General features: G+C 38.2%; 1 protein-coding gene across 1 annotated transcript in view; it reads right to left on the bottom strand.

Annotated features, from left to right (window-relative positions):
- LOC139732764 (usherin-like) overlaps positions 1 to 15,254 on the bottom strand; it is a 79,616-nt gene extending 64,362 nt beyond the window's left edge. The window contains 1 exon segment of the mRNA XM_071643608.1: positions 14,603 to 15,254. Coding sequence (XP_071499709.1) covers positions 14,603 to 15,084 — 482 coding nt within the window. The 5' untranslated portion in view covers positions 15,085 to 15,254.
- Between the last annotated feature and the right edge of the window lie 4,232 nt (positions 15,255 to 19,486).

Genomic DNA, 19,486 nt, shown 5'->3' with positions numbered 1-19,486 from the left:
ATTGGCTACCTAAGGAGCTACAATGTCTGTACGGTACAGCACTGATTGACCTTCTGAACTACAACTTGATCAATTGTTCAACATTAATGGGCTCTTTTACACTGAATATGTTTGTGAATAGAAGCAATAAGACAAAGTATATTAAATGCATTTGGTTCCACAAAAAGTTACACTGTACATGCTCATGAAAGTCTTGTTATTTTGTGTACAAAAGTGTTCCCCTTCTTTTTCGTATGGCACAATGTGCCTGGCTATGATACCGTTAATACTCATTATAAAATGGGTTCAAGAATGTAGCCAATAGGAAGCGCTGAAATGAGTCACGTGTGCTTTGGTTATTCTAGTCCCATTGCACTACACTGCGTGTTAATATACAAATGATGCACAGGATAGAGTGCGTTAGTGAAGGCGTATAGTGCACTCGAGGGTATTTACAATCGTGAAACATGCACGAGGCGAACCCGAGTGCATGTTGCACTACATTGTAAATACCCGAGAGTGAGCTATACGCCTCCACTAACGCCACGAAATAATCCTGTGCATCATTTGTTTTATAAAATGGGTCAAAAATTCGAAAACTAACAGCATTTTTCAGCGTTTTTCACATACCTTTGTGGGTCAAGACGTCCGAAGATGTTCGTCCCAAACATTTACGCACGTCGCACTCGGAAATCCCGCACATATAAGTATGATGGGGAGTTGGGTTTCCGGACACTTAAGTTCCCGCATGAAAACTTACTTATTTTACATAGAATATGCACCCTTTACCTTAAAGACTTGGATAGACTCCTCATATAGGCCTACAGTTGTACTAGACAACATACTCAGTACTTTGAAAACGGCGTGAGAATTAAACTGCTAAATCGTTGGATTTGCCCTTCAAAGTAACTCCATGTACGCGTCCGGTCCCACAGCGCTTGGTCTACTGTACTGTACGTATGAGTATACGTACGCCGCCACACATGTTATGCACAAGGGAAGAAAGGCCGGCGGCCGGCAGCCCGAACTAGAAGTTGTTTACAGGATTGACAGCGCGTATGCATGTAATTCAAAGGAGCCGCCGCGCGCACAGACGATCGGCAATAGGATTTAACACGCAGTGCAATGGGACTGAGTAACCAAAACACATGTGACTCATTTCAGCGCTTCCTATTGGCTACATTCTTGAACCCATTTTATAAATCCTATTGCCGATCGTCTGTGCGCGCGGCGGCTCCTTTGAATTGCATGCATATGCGCTGTCAATCCTGTAAACAACTTCTAGTTCGGGATGCCGGCCGCCGGCCTTTCTTCCCTTGTGCATAACATGTGTGGCGTGCGCGTACGTATACTCTTATACGTACAGTACAGTAGAACAAGCGTTGTGGGACCGGACGCGTACATGGAGTCACTTTGAAGGGCAAATCCAACGATTTTCAAAGTATGTTGTCTAGTAGGCCTATATGAGGAGTCTATATCAAGTCTTTAAGGTAAAGGGTGCATATTCTATGTAAAATAAGTAAGTTTTCATGTGGGAACTTAAGTGTCCGGAAACCCAACCCCCCATCATACTTATATGTGCGGGAATTCCGAGTGCGACGTGCGTAAATGTTTGGGACGAACATCTTCGGACGTCTTGACCCACAAAGGTACGTGAAAAACGTTGAAAAATGCTGTTAGTTTTCGAATTTTTCGACCCATTTTATAAAACAAATGATGCACAGGATTATTTCGTGGCATTAGGGGCGTTAGTGAAGGCGTATAGCTCACTCTCGGGTATTTACAATGTAGTGCAACATGCACGAGGCGAAGCCGAGTGCATGTTTCACAATAAATACCCTCGAGTGCACTATACGCCTTCACTAATGCACTCTATCCTGTGCATCATTTGTATACTACATGTACTGCTAGTCACCTACAGTGTAGACACTTATCAAATGTAATTCGGTAAAATTGTTATATTTCATTTCTAAGGGGCTGTTAAACCATGGAGCTCCACAATAATGTGGTTAAACTACAGCGCAAAATTCAATGTTGAACACAAGCCTTGCATGGAAAAGTTTCAAAAGGCATAATTCAAAAGACATAATTACAGTACTTTCCATTTACTAGCATAATTAAATTGTACAATGTACAGTACAGTTGTATGTAACATAAACTCATCTAGGGGAATAAGCCTTTCACTTGTTTCACTGAACGCATGTGCTGTAAGCAGATAGATGTTGAATGATTTTGTCATCACCCACTCTATTAAAAAAAAAAGCCACAACAATGGTAGCTGGAAAATTGGAAAGTTTATAAAACCAATATTATTTGGACTCCCTCAGAGCTTCCATGCTCCACTGACTGGTTGAAAAAGATGTAAAAGCATTTTAGTTGATTTATAAGATATACATGTACAATACATATGATGTGCAATAACATCATGAATCTCTCAACACTGCAAAACCTTCCAAAAGAATTACAAAGTTGTGTGAAACATACAATACACATACCGACAGATCATTTGAGAAGGTTTATTCAAACAAGGATATCCACTACATCATCAATTTTGCTTTCAAGATAAACAATATCTGACAATTCGTAAATTTCTGCTCATGTAATGAGTGATTCTGTCAAAGCAAACTGTGCAAAGGATGGAGAGAGTCCAATAAATTTGCTCCCATGATCGTCAGCTGTAAAATCCCGAGTATGGTATTGACAAATTTATCCTTAACAGAAGTTTGAAAATTCGTACTTCCTACATATGTAGTTTCACAACTTTTTGTATAGAAAAACTGCACTTTCCAGTTTTATGATATTTACCAAATATTTCAAATAATGTAACAGATTTATAAGTTATCAGGAATATGGATAAGATATCATCAATCATAAAATCTGTACACCCAAAATAGGCGGAATAAATAAAAAGACATAATAATTGGTTTAGGGCTCATCTCAAACTGTGCCAATGTTTGTAGTACTACATTGTACACAAAGAATTTGTATGGCATTTAAGAAATTACAGCAGTCATGTATATTTGTGTACATGATGTTGACACCCTTGCCTGTCCCAAACATTTTTTGAACAGAATACAGTGTGGTTCTGACACAGTCTTGATGAATTTAGAACTTGGCATCAATTCTAAAACTGACAACGGACAAAGAAGGGGTGGGGAGGTAAAGCAATGGACTCATTAATACTAAGTTTTGAAAGTTGAATTTTTCAAATTTAATGAATTCAATGTCAAATTAGTACTGTCTTTAAGTATCTTCCATGATACAATGTATGTCAGTATGTGGTATCTATCATTTTTCACAACAAATTGTGCAGACTATCCAACACTACTGACATTCAAATTGTGAATGAGGCCTTCACTCCTCTCTTACATTCTGCTTTGTTCTGTTAGGTTTGTTTGTTTTCTTGAATTATGTGATCAATTGCCTGTACTGAGATTAACCCATCAGCCATATTTACAATAGTTACATTGTATATCAAGAATATAATTCTTTCTTTCTCTTTCTCATATGAATGTACATACAAATGTACAATCTGTATGTGCAATGTCTGCACTAAGCAAAAAAAAAAAAGTACCTGTTAAACACTTTTTCAAGTTTACATTTCTCAGAGAATATTCAGCTACATGTAAAAGTTAATGTCTATATACCATATGAAATGTACATGTGTAATTACTGTAAATTGGCTATCAACCTGGTAGGTCAATAAAGAGGGAAACTTCGTGCATTATTGAACACCTTTGGCCATTTTCAAACAAAAGTGGACATGAGGGTGAAAATTAAAACTTGGAAGAAATCAGTAGGCTTCAATATTTTTTGAAACTAGATATAGACCATATTTTTCCATAAAGATTACATAAATCAATCTATTACATCTTGTAATACAGCAAATTTAGTACTAGGGTAATATAATGTCATAAAATGTGTATTTTTGCATCAAAATTCACATACTGCAAATCATGATAAAATATTTGTATTTGAAGAGTATTTGTTGATAAGATAAAACCTTATTATTGTGTTTATCCCCTGAATAGCATTACATATTCTCAGAAATCATTTTCAGAACAAATGAGGGCTTTCAAGTTTTCAAAGATGGTTGTCGTGTCACTCACATTTTAAACATAAAAAGTTTTCTAGAGCTGTGTATTTTGAAAATCAAATTACCCCAATACAGGAGCAAATACAGTTTCACTATTCCTTATTTCATGTGTAGTAACTTTGTCCAATTTGTAATGTAAAGCCAGAATCTACAGTCAAAGTTCTGTTGTGTCACTCACGATATGTTGTGTAACTCACGATATCATATTGTACACAAATCAGGACAGAGACTAATCATTAAAACATTATACTACATGTAAATGGAAACAATGAATATAGTCAAATGTCATTCCTGGCAAGAGTATGCCTCCTGTAGTCTTCCCTATTTATTTTCAAATTTGCCCATTGCAACAGGAATAGTCTGGTTATGATGAGTTCATCTGCATGTTACGACGTGTTTGTGTTTGTGTTTGCAATCGTCACCATATCTTTTACATACAGTGTATATATGGGCATTCCACTAAAAATGTAACCCAAGAATAAAAAACGAAAATAATAAACAAATATCAGCTTTGTTTCACAACTTTGTTTCACAGTGGATAGTATTTAGGAAGGGTCAAAGCAAACCGATATAACAATTTTTGGTGCAATTTGAAAAAAAACACAGTATTTTTCAGCTATTAAAATAGTGTGTCTTTTGCTGAAAATATTCATATTCGGCAAAATTTGCATGTAGATCTTCTGAAGTAGAAATTTTCACTACAAAATGACTTTCAGTTGATTAATCCTCCTTTGTATCTGATACAATATATATATATATATTTTTTTTTTTTGGGGGGGGAATATGCATCTCATTCTTTCTTCTAATTTCAACCTCTTTGAAAGTGCCACGTCCATACCATTTTTGGCATACAAGTTTTGGTAGAAAACAGTGTTTTGGTCAAATTTTGTTCTAAATTTGAATGCAAAGCTAAAATGTGATATCACACAACACATCCACACAGTTCTTTAAAAACCTGCATAATCCAATAAAAAAGTGCTATGGACATTACATCGCCATGCTGCGGACATTACACATTCGTAGCAAAACTATTGAAAGGTAAAGTTATGATTTTGGGTAATAGTTTGGATTCTACACTGCAATATTGATATCTGTCATAATGAATGCCCGAGCCCTTGCATAATTTATTAAACATTGATGTGAGACTTTCATCAGCAATAAGTGCACTGTTCAACAAGGTTTTGACTAATCTGAACTGCATCCATTACGATCTTCTCTGAGGTCTACATATTTTTACCATGAAACTCTCGGGCAATTCTCGCTATCGCCAATGACGTAAAAAGTACCCGGATGTTGATTTAAGCGTCATTTACGGTGCATTATGGGATAGTCCGGTAGCAAAGTCACTTCCGTTCGTACGCGCGTGATACGTGACTAATGCTATTTACACACACAACCGACTGTATTCTGCGTGTACTTCCGGTTTTCTCGACTTGAATTACAGCTTTAATATGATTTGAAATTTCTCCATTCTTAAGAAATTGCTGTTAATACGACTATTGGTTGTTGCTGCGAAGCTGCCATGTGTTGTTCGCACGACAATAAATGAAAAAAATCTGCAGAAATAGGACCCTTACTGGCATGCGAGACGTGACGTGGCCGCGTGGGTGAAGTTTGCGGGTGACTCCACAGCGCAGTACGTGCACGCCCGACTTACTAGTAGTGGTGGTAGTAGCACTAGGTAGTAGGCCTAGTGCCTACGTACATTGTACGTACGTACTTACTTGGAAGAAGTTGCTTCGGAGACAGGGTAAGTTCGAGATCACTGTTCGTTCCCGATTGTGTTCGCAACATTTCGACACAGAACAAATAAAAAAGATGGGTATTCCATGACAATATCCCGGTGGGTGAATATTTTCCAGCATATTTTCAGCGTATGCAGAGATGACTGATTTGTGATGCGCACATCGATCGCATGATCAAGCAGTACGCTGTACGGTATGTGTTAGCTTATGCGCTGCGTGCAGTGGTGCATCAAAGCAAGCCCAGGCCGGCCGCCGGCGGGGACTACAGTGTACGAGTATGCACTCGCTGGCTCGGGCAGTACAGCGGCCTACTGTACAAGTACCAGTGGTCGGCGCGGCGCTATAGGTAAGGTACACGTACGCGCACGCTAGCGTTGTGCAAATTATGCCCCGCGCCGGAAGTGCCCTTGCTACCAGGTGCACTAAATCTTGACGAAAAAGCCACATCCGGGTACTTTTTACGTCATTGGCGATAGCGAGAATTGATGCAACCTACAGCTTTGTATGTAACAGCAACAGCACATCATGCTGAGCAATTACAGTTGTACACTGTGTTGACAAGATTGTGAGTTAAAACATTGTTTGAGAAGAGAAACAGAAACATCCCTGTTATGGTCAGTGGCTGTCTGACTTGTCTGTGAAACACATTCCAACCTACATTGTAAATATCTGACCATGTCGCGAGTGGTAGCCATCTCGACACATAATTTTGTCAGATAAGAGAGATGTGCTCAAACATGACACTTTATGCAAGTTGTGCTAGGGGGATACAAAAGACAGAGCTACCAAGTCTCACGCATTCTGCGTGAGACTCAAGCATTTAGGGGCCATCTCACGATCTAACGCATGACACCCATTTTTCTCACGCATTGGGCGAAGTCTGCAACTTGGGCCTACATTTGTATGATAATGCGCACAGCTCAAAAGATTTAAGTGATAGTTGCAATTGAAGGTATATTTCCCTTTTGTCTTTCAAAATAAGTAAAAAATAGTCACTTTTTAAGTATGCACCTGATCGCACCATGAAGAGCTAAAAATTGAAAAAGCTCCCTACCATGGGAGGCCATATGGGGGGAAAACCCCTCCCACACCCTCGCTCGCGCGCACATTCCCATGCCAAGATGCCCAGTCATGAAAATCTCACTCATAAAATTTTTTTGAACTTGGCATCCCTGAAAAGACATTATCAATTTACTATTCAATCCAGTTATTTACATGATCTTATGTTTCATCATTCAAATAATGTGGAAATGAAAAGGAATGTGACTGGAAATACCCCTTCCTCAGAGTCTACAGTTTGTTCCTTATAGCAACTGTATTTTGGTTTGTAAAAATATAATGTTGCTATGTTGCGAAGTAATAGTAATTCAGGACATAAATTTTATGTCCTGAATTACTATTACTTCGCAAAAGAATTGAGTGTTTTGTACTTTTATAAATCATTTTGTACTGAACAAGCAACGACATTTATGTGCCATGCAGTCTATTGTCTTGATTTTAGAGCAATCCAGAAAAATGATAACTGTGGTCAGACTTTACTATCTGTAAAGAGGCTCGTGCTTGGAGTATGAAATTTCTGAAAAGACAAGAATCCATCAAAATTGCTTTGAGTGTAGCAAAGGAGAGCCATTCTTAAAACAGAATTAAGTCACAGCAGCAGTCTTTCTCCCACAATGAACCAACAACAAGAAAAAATAACAGCTACAACGTAAACACTTTTAGTAGCTTCAAGCCATTGTGGAAGCAAACAAACCATTTTTTCTTTGAAACAGACTTTTCTCATCCTAGAAAGGATTGTGTATGTATACAACAAATTATAGAAGAAATAATGTAAAACAAATCATTCACAGTGCAAAAATATGTACTGGGCATTTGTTGAAGTCTTACAATGTGTGCATTAGTTTTCATTAGAATAGAAATTGTTTATTAGTGCAGAGTTACCATGAACATAATGCCAAAAAATAGTTACATTGTTGAGATAATTGTGGAATTTTTGCACTTGTCATGTCACTCACATTTTGGATGTTGTGTCACTCATGGCACGTACATTGTAAGGGTGAACCATTTACCACAGAGAGGGAGTGATTGATTGTGACTACATGAATGTTAGATACACAATAGGTACACTATTGATGTACGTGTACTTGTACTCATGAATGGTACTCTTGGAGTACTACATTTGTACTTTGGCACAAATCCAGCTTTAACTGTTAATGGTCAGAAACCCATGTCCAAAATTTGTCGTGTCACTCACGCACTGTTTTTTTAATCATAGTTTACTTGTTAATAGTAGAATTCAAATCCAACTGGTAATGGTACATGTCAGTACTACATGTACATGGAACCTAATATGATAGCCATGATCCATTCATAACCTCCGAGTGAGAAGATATGTGCCCTTCTTACTCTCAGATTGTTGTGTCACTCATGTTTGAAAATGACCCTTTGTTTTTCTCTTCAAAGGCACAAAGTAAAAATTAGAAAAAGAAAATGAACAAGATGTCATTCATGCTTAAGTGCTCTTCCATGTAACAATAAGAATAGACACATTGAACATAATGAAAAACATGATTTACAATGCAACAATAAACCTATGATATCTTTGAAGCTCAAAGGATCAACCTACAAACGTAAAGGCTAAAAATAATAGAGGAAATGAAGAATCTTCTGTCAAAACAAAATTTAAATGAAACATTGAGAGAAGAAGCAATTTTATAAACAAAAATGGTAGAAATTTGAATTGATTTCTCAAATTGGGAAAATTGTACTTTTGCTTCTGAAATTCTCATGAATTCTTAAATTACCAAATTCAAAGATTGAAATACAGATATTCTGTCCATTTAATCATCTTTGTGCCCTTACTCCCTACAGTGTACACTGTATGTCCTTTGAGGTTTGAGTTGACAGAAAAATTCTTATTTTCCCCCTTCAGTTTTCCACTTTGATTTTGTTAAAGTTTTAAAGAGATTGAAAACTTATTTTTCCTATTTCATTCATGTCTCTCATTGTGTTAACCTTTTTTTTTTTTTTTTTTTTTTTTTGTTACCGGTATCATTGTTGTCTTGAAAGGCACTTCAAAATGAATGACAACATGTCAATATTTCCAATTTTTACCTTGGGGCTTTGTAACAAGATGAAAAAGAATGTGTTCATCCATGCGTAAAGTTTCCCTTTATATTGGCCTACAGCTGTACTACAGTAGGTTGATAGCCAATTGAATTACCTTTAATATGGTGTACATGTATAATACAGTGTACATTGATTTTCATCAAAATCTTCCATGAAAAATATGACTTCAAAAAAGTGTTGACTTTCTTTTTTTACCTAAATGTAGTTTAAAGCACTTTATGTGTATGGCCATACAAATTTGGATATTCAAGGACATTTGATCTACAAATGTACATATACTGCAGGGCTCCATACTAACTTTTATTTTTGGTGGCCCAAAGGCAAACATCCGACCTTTTTTGGTGGCCCGATCAGGCCATCAAATTCTTCATTTATGAAATTTTGATGGCCCGACATGCGTTTTTGGTGGCCCCGAACCACCGGGCCACCGTTAGTGTCGAGCCCTATGTACTGTATGTACAGTGTATACACTTGTACATGTACAAACTAATCGGTGCAAGAGAAAAAAAAAAGTAAAATTTTAATACTGAAAGTGCAGACAGACAGACAAAAGTTTGAGAAAAATCATACAGGTATCAGAGACACTAAACAATATGAATTAAAGTCTTCTTACACTGTACTTTGTACTGAGTACAACGGTGTACAGTATAAGCATCCAAAAACCAAAAAAAAAAAAAAAAAGTCTTCCACTCTACATCAATCTACATGTACATGTATGCACTGGTCTCCTTGCAGCTGCTTTGAGTTTGTCTCCTTTGTACATTGTAAGTTAGACTATTTCATGCTCTGTTTCAAAAAGTCACAAAGATTTCCCCATGCTGCATCTCACATCTCTCTGCAGGTATGTGCCAGCGGCAAAAGTGATTTTGTTGGAAATGGCAGTGTAGTGTTTCAGATGCTATCTTATCATGAAGTGGATCATTAAGTACAGAATAAACAGAACACAGTACAAGAGAGAGATCTCTCTCTCTCCTGACAAACATGTACCATGTACGTGGATGTACTGTAGGGCAATTTGTCAATCAGTTGCATATGTACCAAGGTAGACAGTAAGATGTTCATCCAGTGATAATTCATACTAATTTCATCTGGAAAGCATCAATTTTCCTGCAACAGGTCAACAACCATGAACTCCACAACAATATCCCCTGTCGCAGAAAAAATTGTTAACTTGACATACATACTACATGTAGGTGTAGTACTCCCCATCAGTCAAACTCGCTTCTGACAAGTGCAAGCAATAAACCTTGACACGTTTGTGTGCAGTAAGACAGCTTGAAAAAGCAAGTTAGAACCATTTTTTTTTTTTTCATTTAAGTGACTAGGGGTTGGAGAAAGTGGTTAAGAGCTATTCCTACCTTTATTACTCTCTGTCTTTGGGTGAGATTCGAGACTTTAAAGGTACTGCTATTGCTAACCATTGCAAGCAGTGATTCAAAAAATGTTCGAGTTACCGGTATCACATTTGATGCATCCTGTACTGTATGTATACATGTAGGTGTACATGTACAGGTTAGTTGTATCACAAAACATTCTGCCATACAAACATTTTGCAATAAATATTGGAGATGTCACTATTTTTCTCAATAAATCATAACTGTAGATGGTTCTACAGACAATTTTACTACAATGTATTGTTCACATTTTGTATGTTTAACAATACATAACATTATTATACACATAACTTTTTCACACTGATTGTGTCTATCCCTAACTCATATTTTAGAACTATTTTGAAGCTCTAATGCTGGGTTTTTGTTTCATCTGCATGCTAAATAATGCCTTTAAACTAAAGTACAATTTGAATGCGCACAGCAACTTCAAATTTACAGCACTGCAGTTGGTTCATTATTGTTGCTGAGTGAAGCAGTCTGAACAAGAGGAATTATGGTTTGGTTTAAAATTCTCTTGAATTTTCCCTATCATGTTCTATGAAATGCAGAGCATTGGGTCAATTTTTCATCTGTGATACATGTATACAATGTACATCTACAGACACAGAGCATTTAGAATTGCAGGGGGGAAAATCAGATAAAAGGAGATTTGTATCATGAGACATTTAAAGAACTGAGCACTGTGTTTGACAACAGGGGACAAAGAAGGTCCGACATGAAAAAGTCACAAACTAAAGTGTGCAGGCCTATTGTAGGAAGTGAATTCAATGTAAACTAAGATTCACTCCCAGATGGAATGCAGAATACCGGTACAGTGTACACCTAAAATCCATGCACATGTGCAATGTATGGGTTACATGTTGCATATTTATGGATGTACAAAACACCTGTAGTACGTTGTATGTTACATAAAAATGTACAAACTTGTACATATTGTATAACATACATGTACAGAGCTGTGTATGTGTGTACTGTTGTTTTTCAAGAATTTCAGTTTACTGGACTGCAAGTACATGTAATACATTGTACTACATGTACACTTCTAACACATGAAGTGCACTTAAAAAAACAAAGCTGTGTACTTGTAAATGTGACCTTTTTCCTAATTCATTGTGATTGCTAATGGTAGGGTCTGACAAATCAAACTGTATTGTATTTCATGACTTGTGTTCTAAGCTGCTATATGGATTCTTTAGATAACAAATTAATCAATAATTCTCTATACAACAAATCAATCTCAGGGCATTGTACCCGATACCCTGAGAATCAAAATGTATGGAATATGAACTTACAGTTTTCAAGCAAACTGTTTCTTTTTTTTTCACTAGAAAATTTGTACATCCCTGACTTGTTGATACTGACATTACTGGTATACAGTACAACTGTCTGCCAAGGGTAATATCACATTATCACTTCCTCTTCTTTCTGCAAGAGGTACAGTACCATGTGTAATGTCAAGTGCTCTTTCATAATGCCAGAAAACTATAGTACACTTTGTATGTTCAATTCTCTTCATATTTCCTTGATGAATATCAGGGGTGGTATTCTGAACACCGTTTTATCTCTGTTGTAACTTGTGTTGTAACTTGTGTTGTAAGTCTGTGAGTTATAACACCGCTAAAACAGTTGTAAATCGGTATTCTGAAAACTGTTTTAACGGTGTTGTAAGTCATGATAACCACGCCCATCGCAATAATCATATCCAATAGGAAATATTGTTAGAAGTAGCATCTAAGACATTTCAACCAATAAGATTGCTCCCTTGGGCAAATGCGCCTTGCTTAACTCTGCGCGTTTTAACAAGCGCTCATTCTCTGGCGTGCGCACAAATAGGACAATGGTATGCGCAGGTAAAGAGAGCCAGAGATAAAATAAAGTTACAACAGAAGCTTGATCATTATGCCTTCTTACCGATTTTGACGTATAGTTGGTGCAGTAGGGGATTCGCAAAGCTATCTCAGATTGAGTCTTTTTATTTGAAATTTTGTTTAAAAAAATAAGAAGATATCTGGCGTTCATAAGATGAACCCAAATTTCATGGTTTATGTGGAACTAGACGCTTCTATATTACGTTAAGCCCTTGCAATGCCATGTTATTATTATCATTAAATATTATTATTGTTGTTGTTGTTGTTGTCACTATCTTCACAAGATATCTCTTGGAGATCATTATCACGTAAAGTTCCATCATGGAACCTTAGACTTCTAATACTTTTCTTAGGATTCGCGCCATCCCCAGCAATAAATATTTTTGAAACACCCAAAGGTACTGATAATGAATTCTTTTTGGTGAAGATAGTGAAATCATATTTAAAAATATTTGATATTTTGAAAGATATTTTTGAAATGAATAGTGCTTAAAACAAGTTAGTGCCGACGGTGCCGGTAAACTTTCTGTTCATGTGTTTGTGTTTTTATCTATGTGCATAATTATGCTACGCGTATGTACTTGCAATGTTAATGTTACCAAATTTTGTATTGTGGAATGAGTTTACATTTTGTCAAACTGCTATATCATTTGCCTTTCTGTACATACATTGTTGTTATTTTTTGTATATCTTTTTTATTTTGAACTCGCATACCACAATATTGAGTTGGTGAATAATCTCACTATCTAACATAAGTTAAAACGAAAGTCACAACGGAGTTATAACACCCTCCACCCTGTTTTATCTCAGAAGCATAAATTTGCACGGGGCATGACTTACAACAGAAGATAAAACAGTTTTCAGAATACCGTGTAATCTAATGGGTGTTCAGGTTTGCGCCCACTGTTACGCGCGTGCGCATACCCTAAGACAATGGTATGCGCAGGCAAAGGGTGCGCAAGATAAAACACTAGTTACAACAGAAGTTACAACAGAAGTTACAACAGAGATAAAACGGTGTTCAGAATACCGATTTATTACAACAGACTTACAACAGAGATAAAACGGTCTCAGAATACCACCCCTGGATATCATGTATTGTTGACTACAGGAGAGATTCTTACATTGTACATGTAAAAGCCAAATTATTCCTCAGTATGGACTCTCTTCAGCACTGATGCCCTCTAAAGCCAGTGTTTAAGAGGTTTTTCAAAATCCATAACCAGTTCGTTTGGATCAGCATGCCCAGTCAGATCAGCCTCATCAACAGTGTATCATCCCCAACAATCACAATATGCCTGGCATAATTTGCAATATTACTGTACATGTGTATGTACTCCACCCCACTGCAGAGTAAACTGATAGTGCCTACTTTACAGCATGTTCCCAAGAATCATTCCCATTTGTAATACTCAGCAAGAACTTCAACTTCTGTGGCTAAATTCCAGGGAGCGTGTTATTCGAGACATTCAAGCTGCCTCCCCCAACACAGAAGTTGACAGACGCACATGCACCAATGAACACTGTATGATGAACACAAACTACAGTGTACAGTAGGAGCTATACTGTATACAAAGGGGTCAATGCACAATACTGTACCAGGTACATACACTTTGTATACATGTGATGTACATGTATGTATAATATCATTCCATCAATGATGCCACCACAAGAATTAGTCACTACATATCATCCAGCCCAGAGCACCAGTACAGTAGCACCTGTCACAGCTCACAACCATCTCCAGGTTACTCAAAAATATCCGACCAAACCGCTTCATGAAATTCCCCCTTCAGGACAGCATCTTATTCTTAGTACGCTTTTTGAGAGAGTCAGTTACTTACAAGTGTAGTTCAATGTTCATGGTTCAACAATGATGGCACATGGTTGGGATTATAACAATTTATTCCTTTTGAATGACTTGCCTAATTTTCCTCAAATTTCATTACATCGGTGTGAACTTCATAGTGAGTATTACAAAGCAATATTTCTGCGATCACTATATACACATAGATTTGGGGAAAATTCCTCTCAAATGCAGTGGTTTTTCACCTTTCAATTGAGCATGCAGTTTGAATACACAGATATGATTTTCAGGAAAAATTCAAATCAAAGTTTATGAGTCTGACATCTGAGCAGTGATTGGAGTGTAACGTTGGAGTAAAAGAGGGTGTGTAGCCTTAATGAACTCAAAGCACAATTGAGAAAATGTTGGTGGAGTAGACCCTAAACATTACAGTTACTGTACCGAGTATACCGACGGACTCAAAACAGAAACAGATTGCTTTTCGGTTTGATTTACAGTACAGGTACTGTACAATGATTGATAATGTAATATCCCAGCCTTTACCTTTATTTCTTTATTCCTAAACGAACATCTTGGATTCTTACCCGTCAGTGGTGTCGTCCAATCTAAACCAAACTGCTACAGTAAATCTCCCATCATTCCCAACAGTCGGTACAGCTGGTGAAGAGAAGCAATCTGGACTGTTCCTAAAAATAAAAGATGGATCATTTGCTGCGGAGTTCGGTCTTGTGCTCGCAAAATCCTGGGTGATACAAACACCAGCACTCAATAGTTCGGTTGGTGTTGGTACACTAGTTCTACTTGGGCAGGCCTGGTTACATATCGCTATGGCACAAGATGTGACAGAAGAAGAAATTGTCGAACTACGACAGAAAGCACTCCGTAACAGATCACCAGAGGAATGATCATAACCGCAAGTTCCTACCACCGGAATCGTTGATATTGACCGGCTTTCAGCGGCGTTGAACAACTCGGGAAAAGACCCGTCTGCAACTACACTCACGACGACAGCAGCAGCAGCAATAATCAACGTCCGTACTAAAGAAGACACCCTGAACAAATTCATGGTGCTTTCGAAGGACGCTTCAGTATACGATAGTGTTTAAATATTCTAAAGACTGTATTTTCGCTATATCGACGACATCTTAGACATCTGCTGGTTGAAAAGTGCAGATTTCTTCCAGATTATCCTACCGCGTCACCTGTCGCCATGTCAAATGTTCGTAACAAGGGACGCCACTTGGGCGCACCCGCAGCAGCGAAAGCGGCCGTTACCGTATACTCGTAGTACCGCACGCATCGCACACTCACGGCACGCATTACAGAAATTCCGAATACGGGGTGTTATGAGTCATGCATGCTATGCATTGGCTGGGTTGTGTAATGTGACACCACCCACGATCGTTATTCGTTCAAAACAACGCATAGATGCTGAATGCGTGAATGAATGGGAGAGAGGGACAGATGTGATGTTATATACTTGTTAGAGGGAGAAGGAGAGGGAGGGTTGGGGGAAGGGGGGGGGGGGGGGATTCAATTGGTGTTGTGAACACGTACCTTGCTTTTTTATGAGATTAGTACTTCCAAGTCGAGTTGAAGTGTTCTTTTTGTTTTGTTTTTCATGTGTGTGTGTGTGTGTGTGTGTGTGTGTTTTCAGTGAATAAGCGTGATGTGCTTGGTAATCATGGCCATCAGCATACTTGTGATACGAAGAATTCAGAAAAAAAAACACGCTGGTCACAAGAATTACATTCATATTTACGTTTGACTTAACTGCATATCACAGTTAAACATTTTCGTTCATTAATTGATCATTAGAGTATAATAATAATAATAATAATAATAATAATAATAATAATAATACAGGGTTCTTATAATGCGCCAGTTCCACATAGTTAACGTGCTCAATTATATCTATAATTAATCTTTTCATTTAAGTTCAGTTACTCTTTATTACACATTCTGAATTTCATATTCTTTACTTGCTATATAAATGTTGCATATTTTGTTTCCTATTTTAATCTTTGTATGCTCGACGCTATATAGGCCTACATGTACATGCGATTCTAGTGCCACAGTATATGAGTCCCAGACAAGAGGACGTCATATTTAGATAATTGGATGGGATTTGTTGTTGCAGGATGGAAATTTCTCAGATTATCTATTGTTTGAAAATTTTTGATTACCTAAATTAACGTTCATAGCGTGGACACCAACACAATTGAAATTGCGAATTGGTCGGAAACTGCATTCCAAGCTATCTTCACAGCGAAACAGTGAAGCCCATTTCTCCAGTGTATAATTAATTCTACAATCCCTATGCTCTTCATAGATGTGCAGGTAAATTGTATGCATATTTTGGGTTTCTAGGACTATATACCATGTGAAAACATACGAAGTTTTGATAGAGAGGAAAGAATTAACAGTAACGAAGCCTTCTCGTTTTCAAATTTGATTACCGAAAACAATTCCACTCCGGTCATTGCGCATCAATGATATTTTCATTTGTTTTTTGTTCTTCATGTTTGCAATAGTCTGCAAGACTTCAGTAATCTAATCGAGGATATAATATTCTTCAGTTGTTTTCATAATGTTTTCATAACGTCGAACTTGGTTATCGACTACAAATTTGTATTGTAATCATTTTGTTGCTCTTTTTTGTGTGTGTATGTTTTGTTGCCGCACGTTTTTCCCCTTCCCTTGAAAATGTATTTTTACACGTGATGTCGATCAATAAAAACGGACTAAACGCAAATACATGTATGACATGAATATCTTGTTTGATTGCATGGAATGTGGGGGAAAAGGGTGGCATCAACAATAACATCCATGGGGGAAAAAAAATAATGATATACTGCATTTCCGGTCCCTTATAATAATAGATATTGTAAAATTGAACGTCAACTTTCTTGGCATCGCAAGTATATAGCAAAGATTTGTGATCCTCATCAATCTTTGCCTTCATCCAGAAGGCAAGGCAAGGGAAAACAAAAATACAATCTAAATTTATTTGTTAGCTTTAGAATCTCAGACAAAAGATAATAAACAATGGATCTCTCAGGCTCGAACACGATATCTGTCGCTGCGATGTATGGTGACGATGTTGACGATCATGATAAGCCATCACGCATGCACGCTCCCTTGCCTCTCCCCCTCCCACACATACACACACACACACACACACACACACACACACACACACTAACACCCTATATGAATACATACACGCACATTTACTGAAGGAAAACGCTAAGCACGACTCGTGAAGGTGTAACTAAACATGACGCGTGAAGATGTAACTAAAAACATGTACCGATTTTACTTGAGTGCTTTATAGTCATCGACTTCTGTGGGCTGTCACCAAGAATATTGATGATGTTACGCGGAAGATTGTAAGCGCCGCCGAGGAGACAAGATGATTCTTCGGGGATTGCCTTCTCGACTTCTCAGGTCCAAGAAGGCGAGCTGTGCGATGAGATCTTGTCTTAGCTGGCCTTTTTGGGTCCAAGAAGGCGAGAACGCATGGGCGTCACCAGGGGGGGGGGGGGGGGGGGGGTGCGTTGGGTGCGAACGCACCCCCCTTCAGATCCTTTAAAAAAAATAAATAAAAAGTATCAGTCTGCGAGCGACCTCAACGCCGGACGCTAAATAATTACTCTTTTCTATTTTTTTTTTTTTTTGGTATTTTGCACCAGGGACACACACACACACACACACACACACACGCACACACACACACACATACATACACACACACACACACACACACACACACACACAAAATCAATTCGCACCCCTGGTTCTGGCAGCACTGATTTTATACATATCTATTAGTATTCCACAGTGTTTACTATTTATCGACCGTACTGTACATCCGTACGATACAGAGCACACGTTTGCATGCACGTGTGCTATATACTTACAAGTATGTAGGGTCTATGTACGTTACTTCTGACCAATCCATATTGCCAGCCCAAGAGCGAGCCTTAGCCTCATTAAAAAAAGATGAAAAAAAAATGGAGGGGCAAGCATATCATTTTGCCCACCCCCCTCCATACTTCCAGAGACAAGAAGATTTTCTTATCTTTTTTTTTGACAGAAAAACAAAAAGTTACCCCCATAAAAATATTGGAGGGGCAAGCATATTTTAATTTTGCACCCCCCATAATTAATAATTCCCGAAATGAGAAGATTTTCTTGCTTTTTTGTTAGAATTCATGAAATCTGTCCAATTATTTCACCCAAAAGCAGTGGCGTAACTATACGGAGGGGGGGGGGGGGGGTGCGCCCCCTCCCAATCCGCTGGTAAAAAAAAAGACTTACCGAAATAGTAATTCAAGTGTTAGTAAACTGCTTTTGAATGAAAGGGTGATCAAGAAATAAGATATTTTTCTATCTTATGATTTATTTTAACCATAATTAGATAGGTATATAGTGTGAAACATTGTTCAAAAAGCCCGGACCCGACAAAAGATTGTGATTCAGCGTGATTCCTGGTTGGCATTCTGCATAATAAGCAGGATGTGCGCAGTGTACTCAGTACATCCGAACGAAGAGTCGCTCCAATGTTGCGCAATGACTTTTGTGATGTAGAATGTACACCTTTGTACCTTACGCTTCGTTGTATCAAAGCTAGATCATTGATTTTGCAGTGTTGCTTTACATACTAGTCTATGTAAAAATGTCTTGCATTGCCAATAAAAAGACTTGACCTGGGCTAATTCCTAACTTTTCCATGTACATATAGTACACACACACACACACACAAACACGCACAATTAGTTTAGGGGATGCTCTAAAGTGCAGATTTTGGACATCCTTTCCCCGCTTGGTCACTTCGACGTCACCTCGATGGTCATTCCTCCCCCAGTCATGAACATAAACCCACACCCTTGACTACCAGTGGCGGATCCAGGGAGAGGGGCGCACCGGGCGCACCGGGCGTCCCCCCCCCCCCCTTTTAATTTCCAAAGCGAAAAAAAAAACAAAATAATATAGCTTCAAATGGCAGTTTTTGGACAGTAAAATGTCAAATTTTCAAGCTCGCTCGCTCCTCTCGCTCGCATTTAGTCGTAATGCCATTCTCATGAAGTTGCTGCCAGTAATTGCCGGCAGTTGCGCCTGGTGCGCCCCCCCCCCCCCTTAATTTCCAAAGCAAGAAAATATAGCTACAAACGGCAATTTGGGGACTGCAAAATGTCCAAATTTTCAAGCTCGCTCGCTCCGTTCGCTCGCATTTAATCTTTATGCAATTCTTCTGATGTTGCTGCCAGTAATTGCCTGCAGTTGCGCCCGGTGCGCCCCCCCCCCCCCATTAATTTCCAAAGCGAAAAAATATGGCTAAGAACGGCAGTTTTGGGACTGTAAAATGTAAAATTTTCAAGCTCGCTCTCTTCGGTCGCTCGCAATCGTTATACAATTCACCTGATGTTGCTGCCAGTAATTGTCAGCAGTTCCGCTCGGTGCCC

The sequence above is a fragment of the Diadema antillarum genome, unplaced genomic scaffold, assembly GCF_040938485.1.
Source record: "Diadema antillarum isolate AM-2024a unplaced genomic scaffold, OU_Dant_1.0 seq00000446_RagTag, whole genome shotgun sequence".
Classification (NCBI taxonomy): domain Eukaryota; kingdom Metazoa; phylum Echinodermata; class Echinoidea; order Diadematoida; family Diadematidae; genus Diadema; species Diadema antillarum.
The sequence above is the reverse complement of the archived record's forward strand: the minus strand, read 5'-3'. Positions and strand labels throughout refer to the sequence as shown.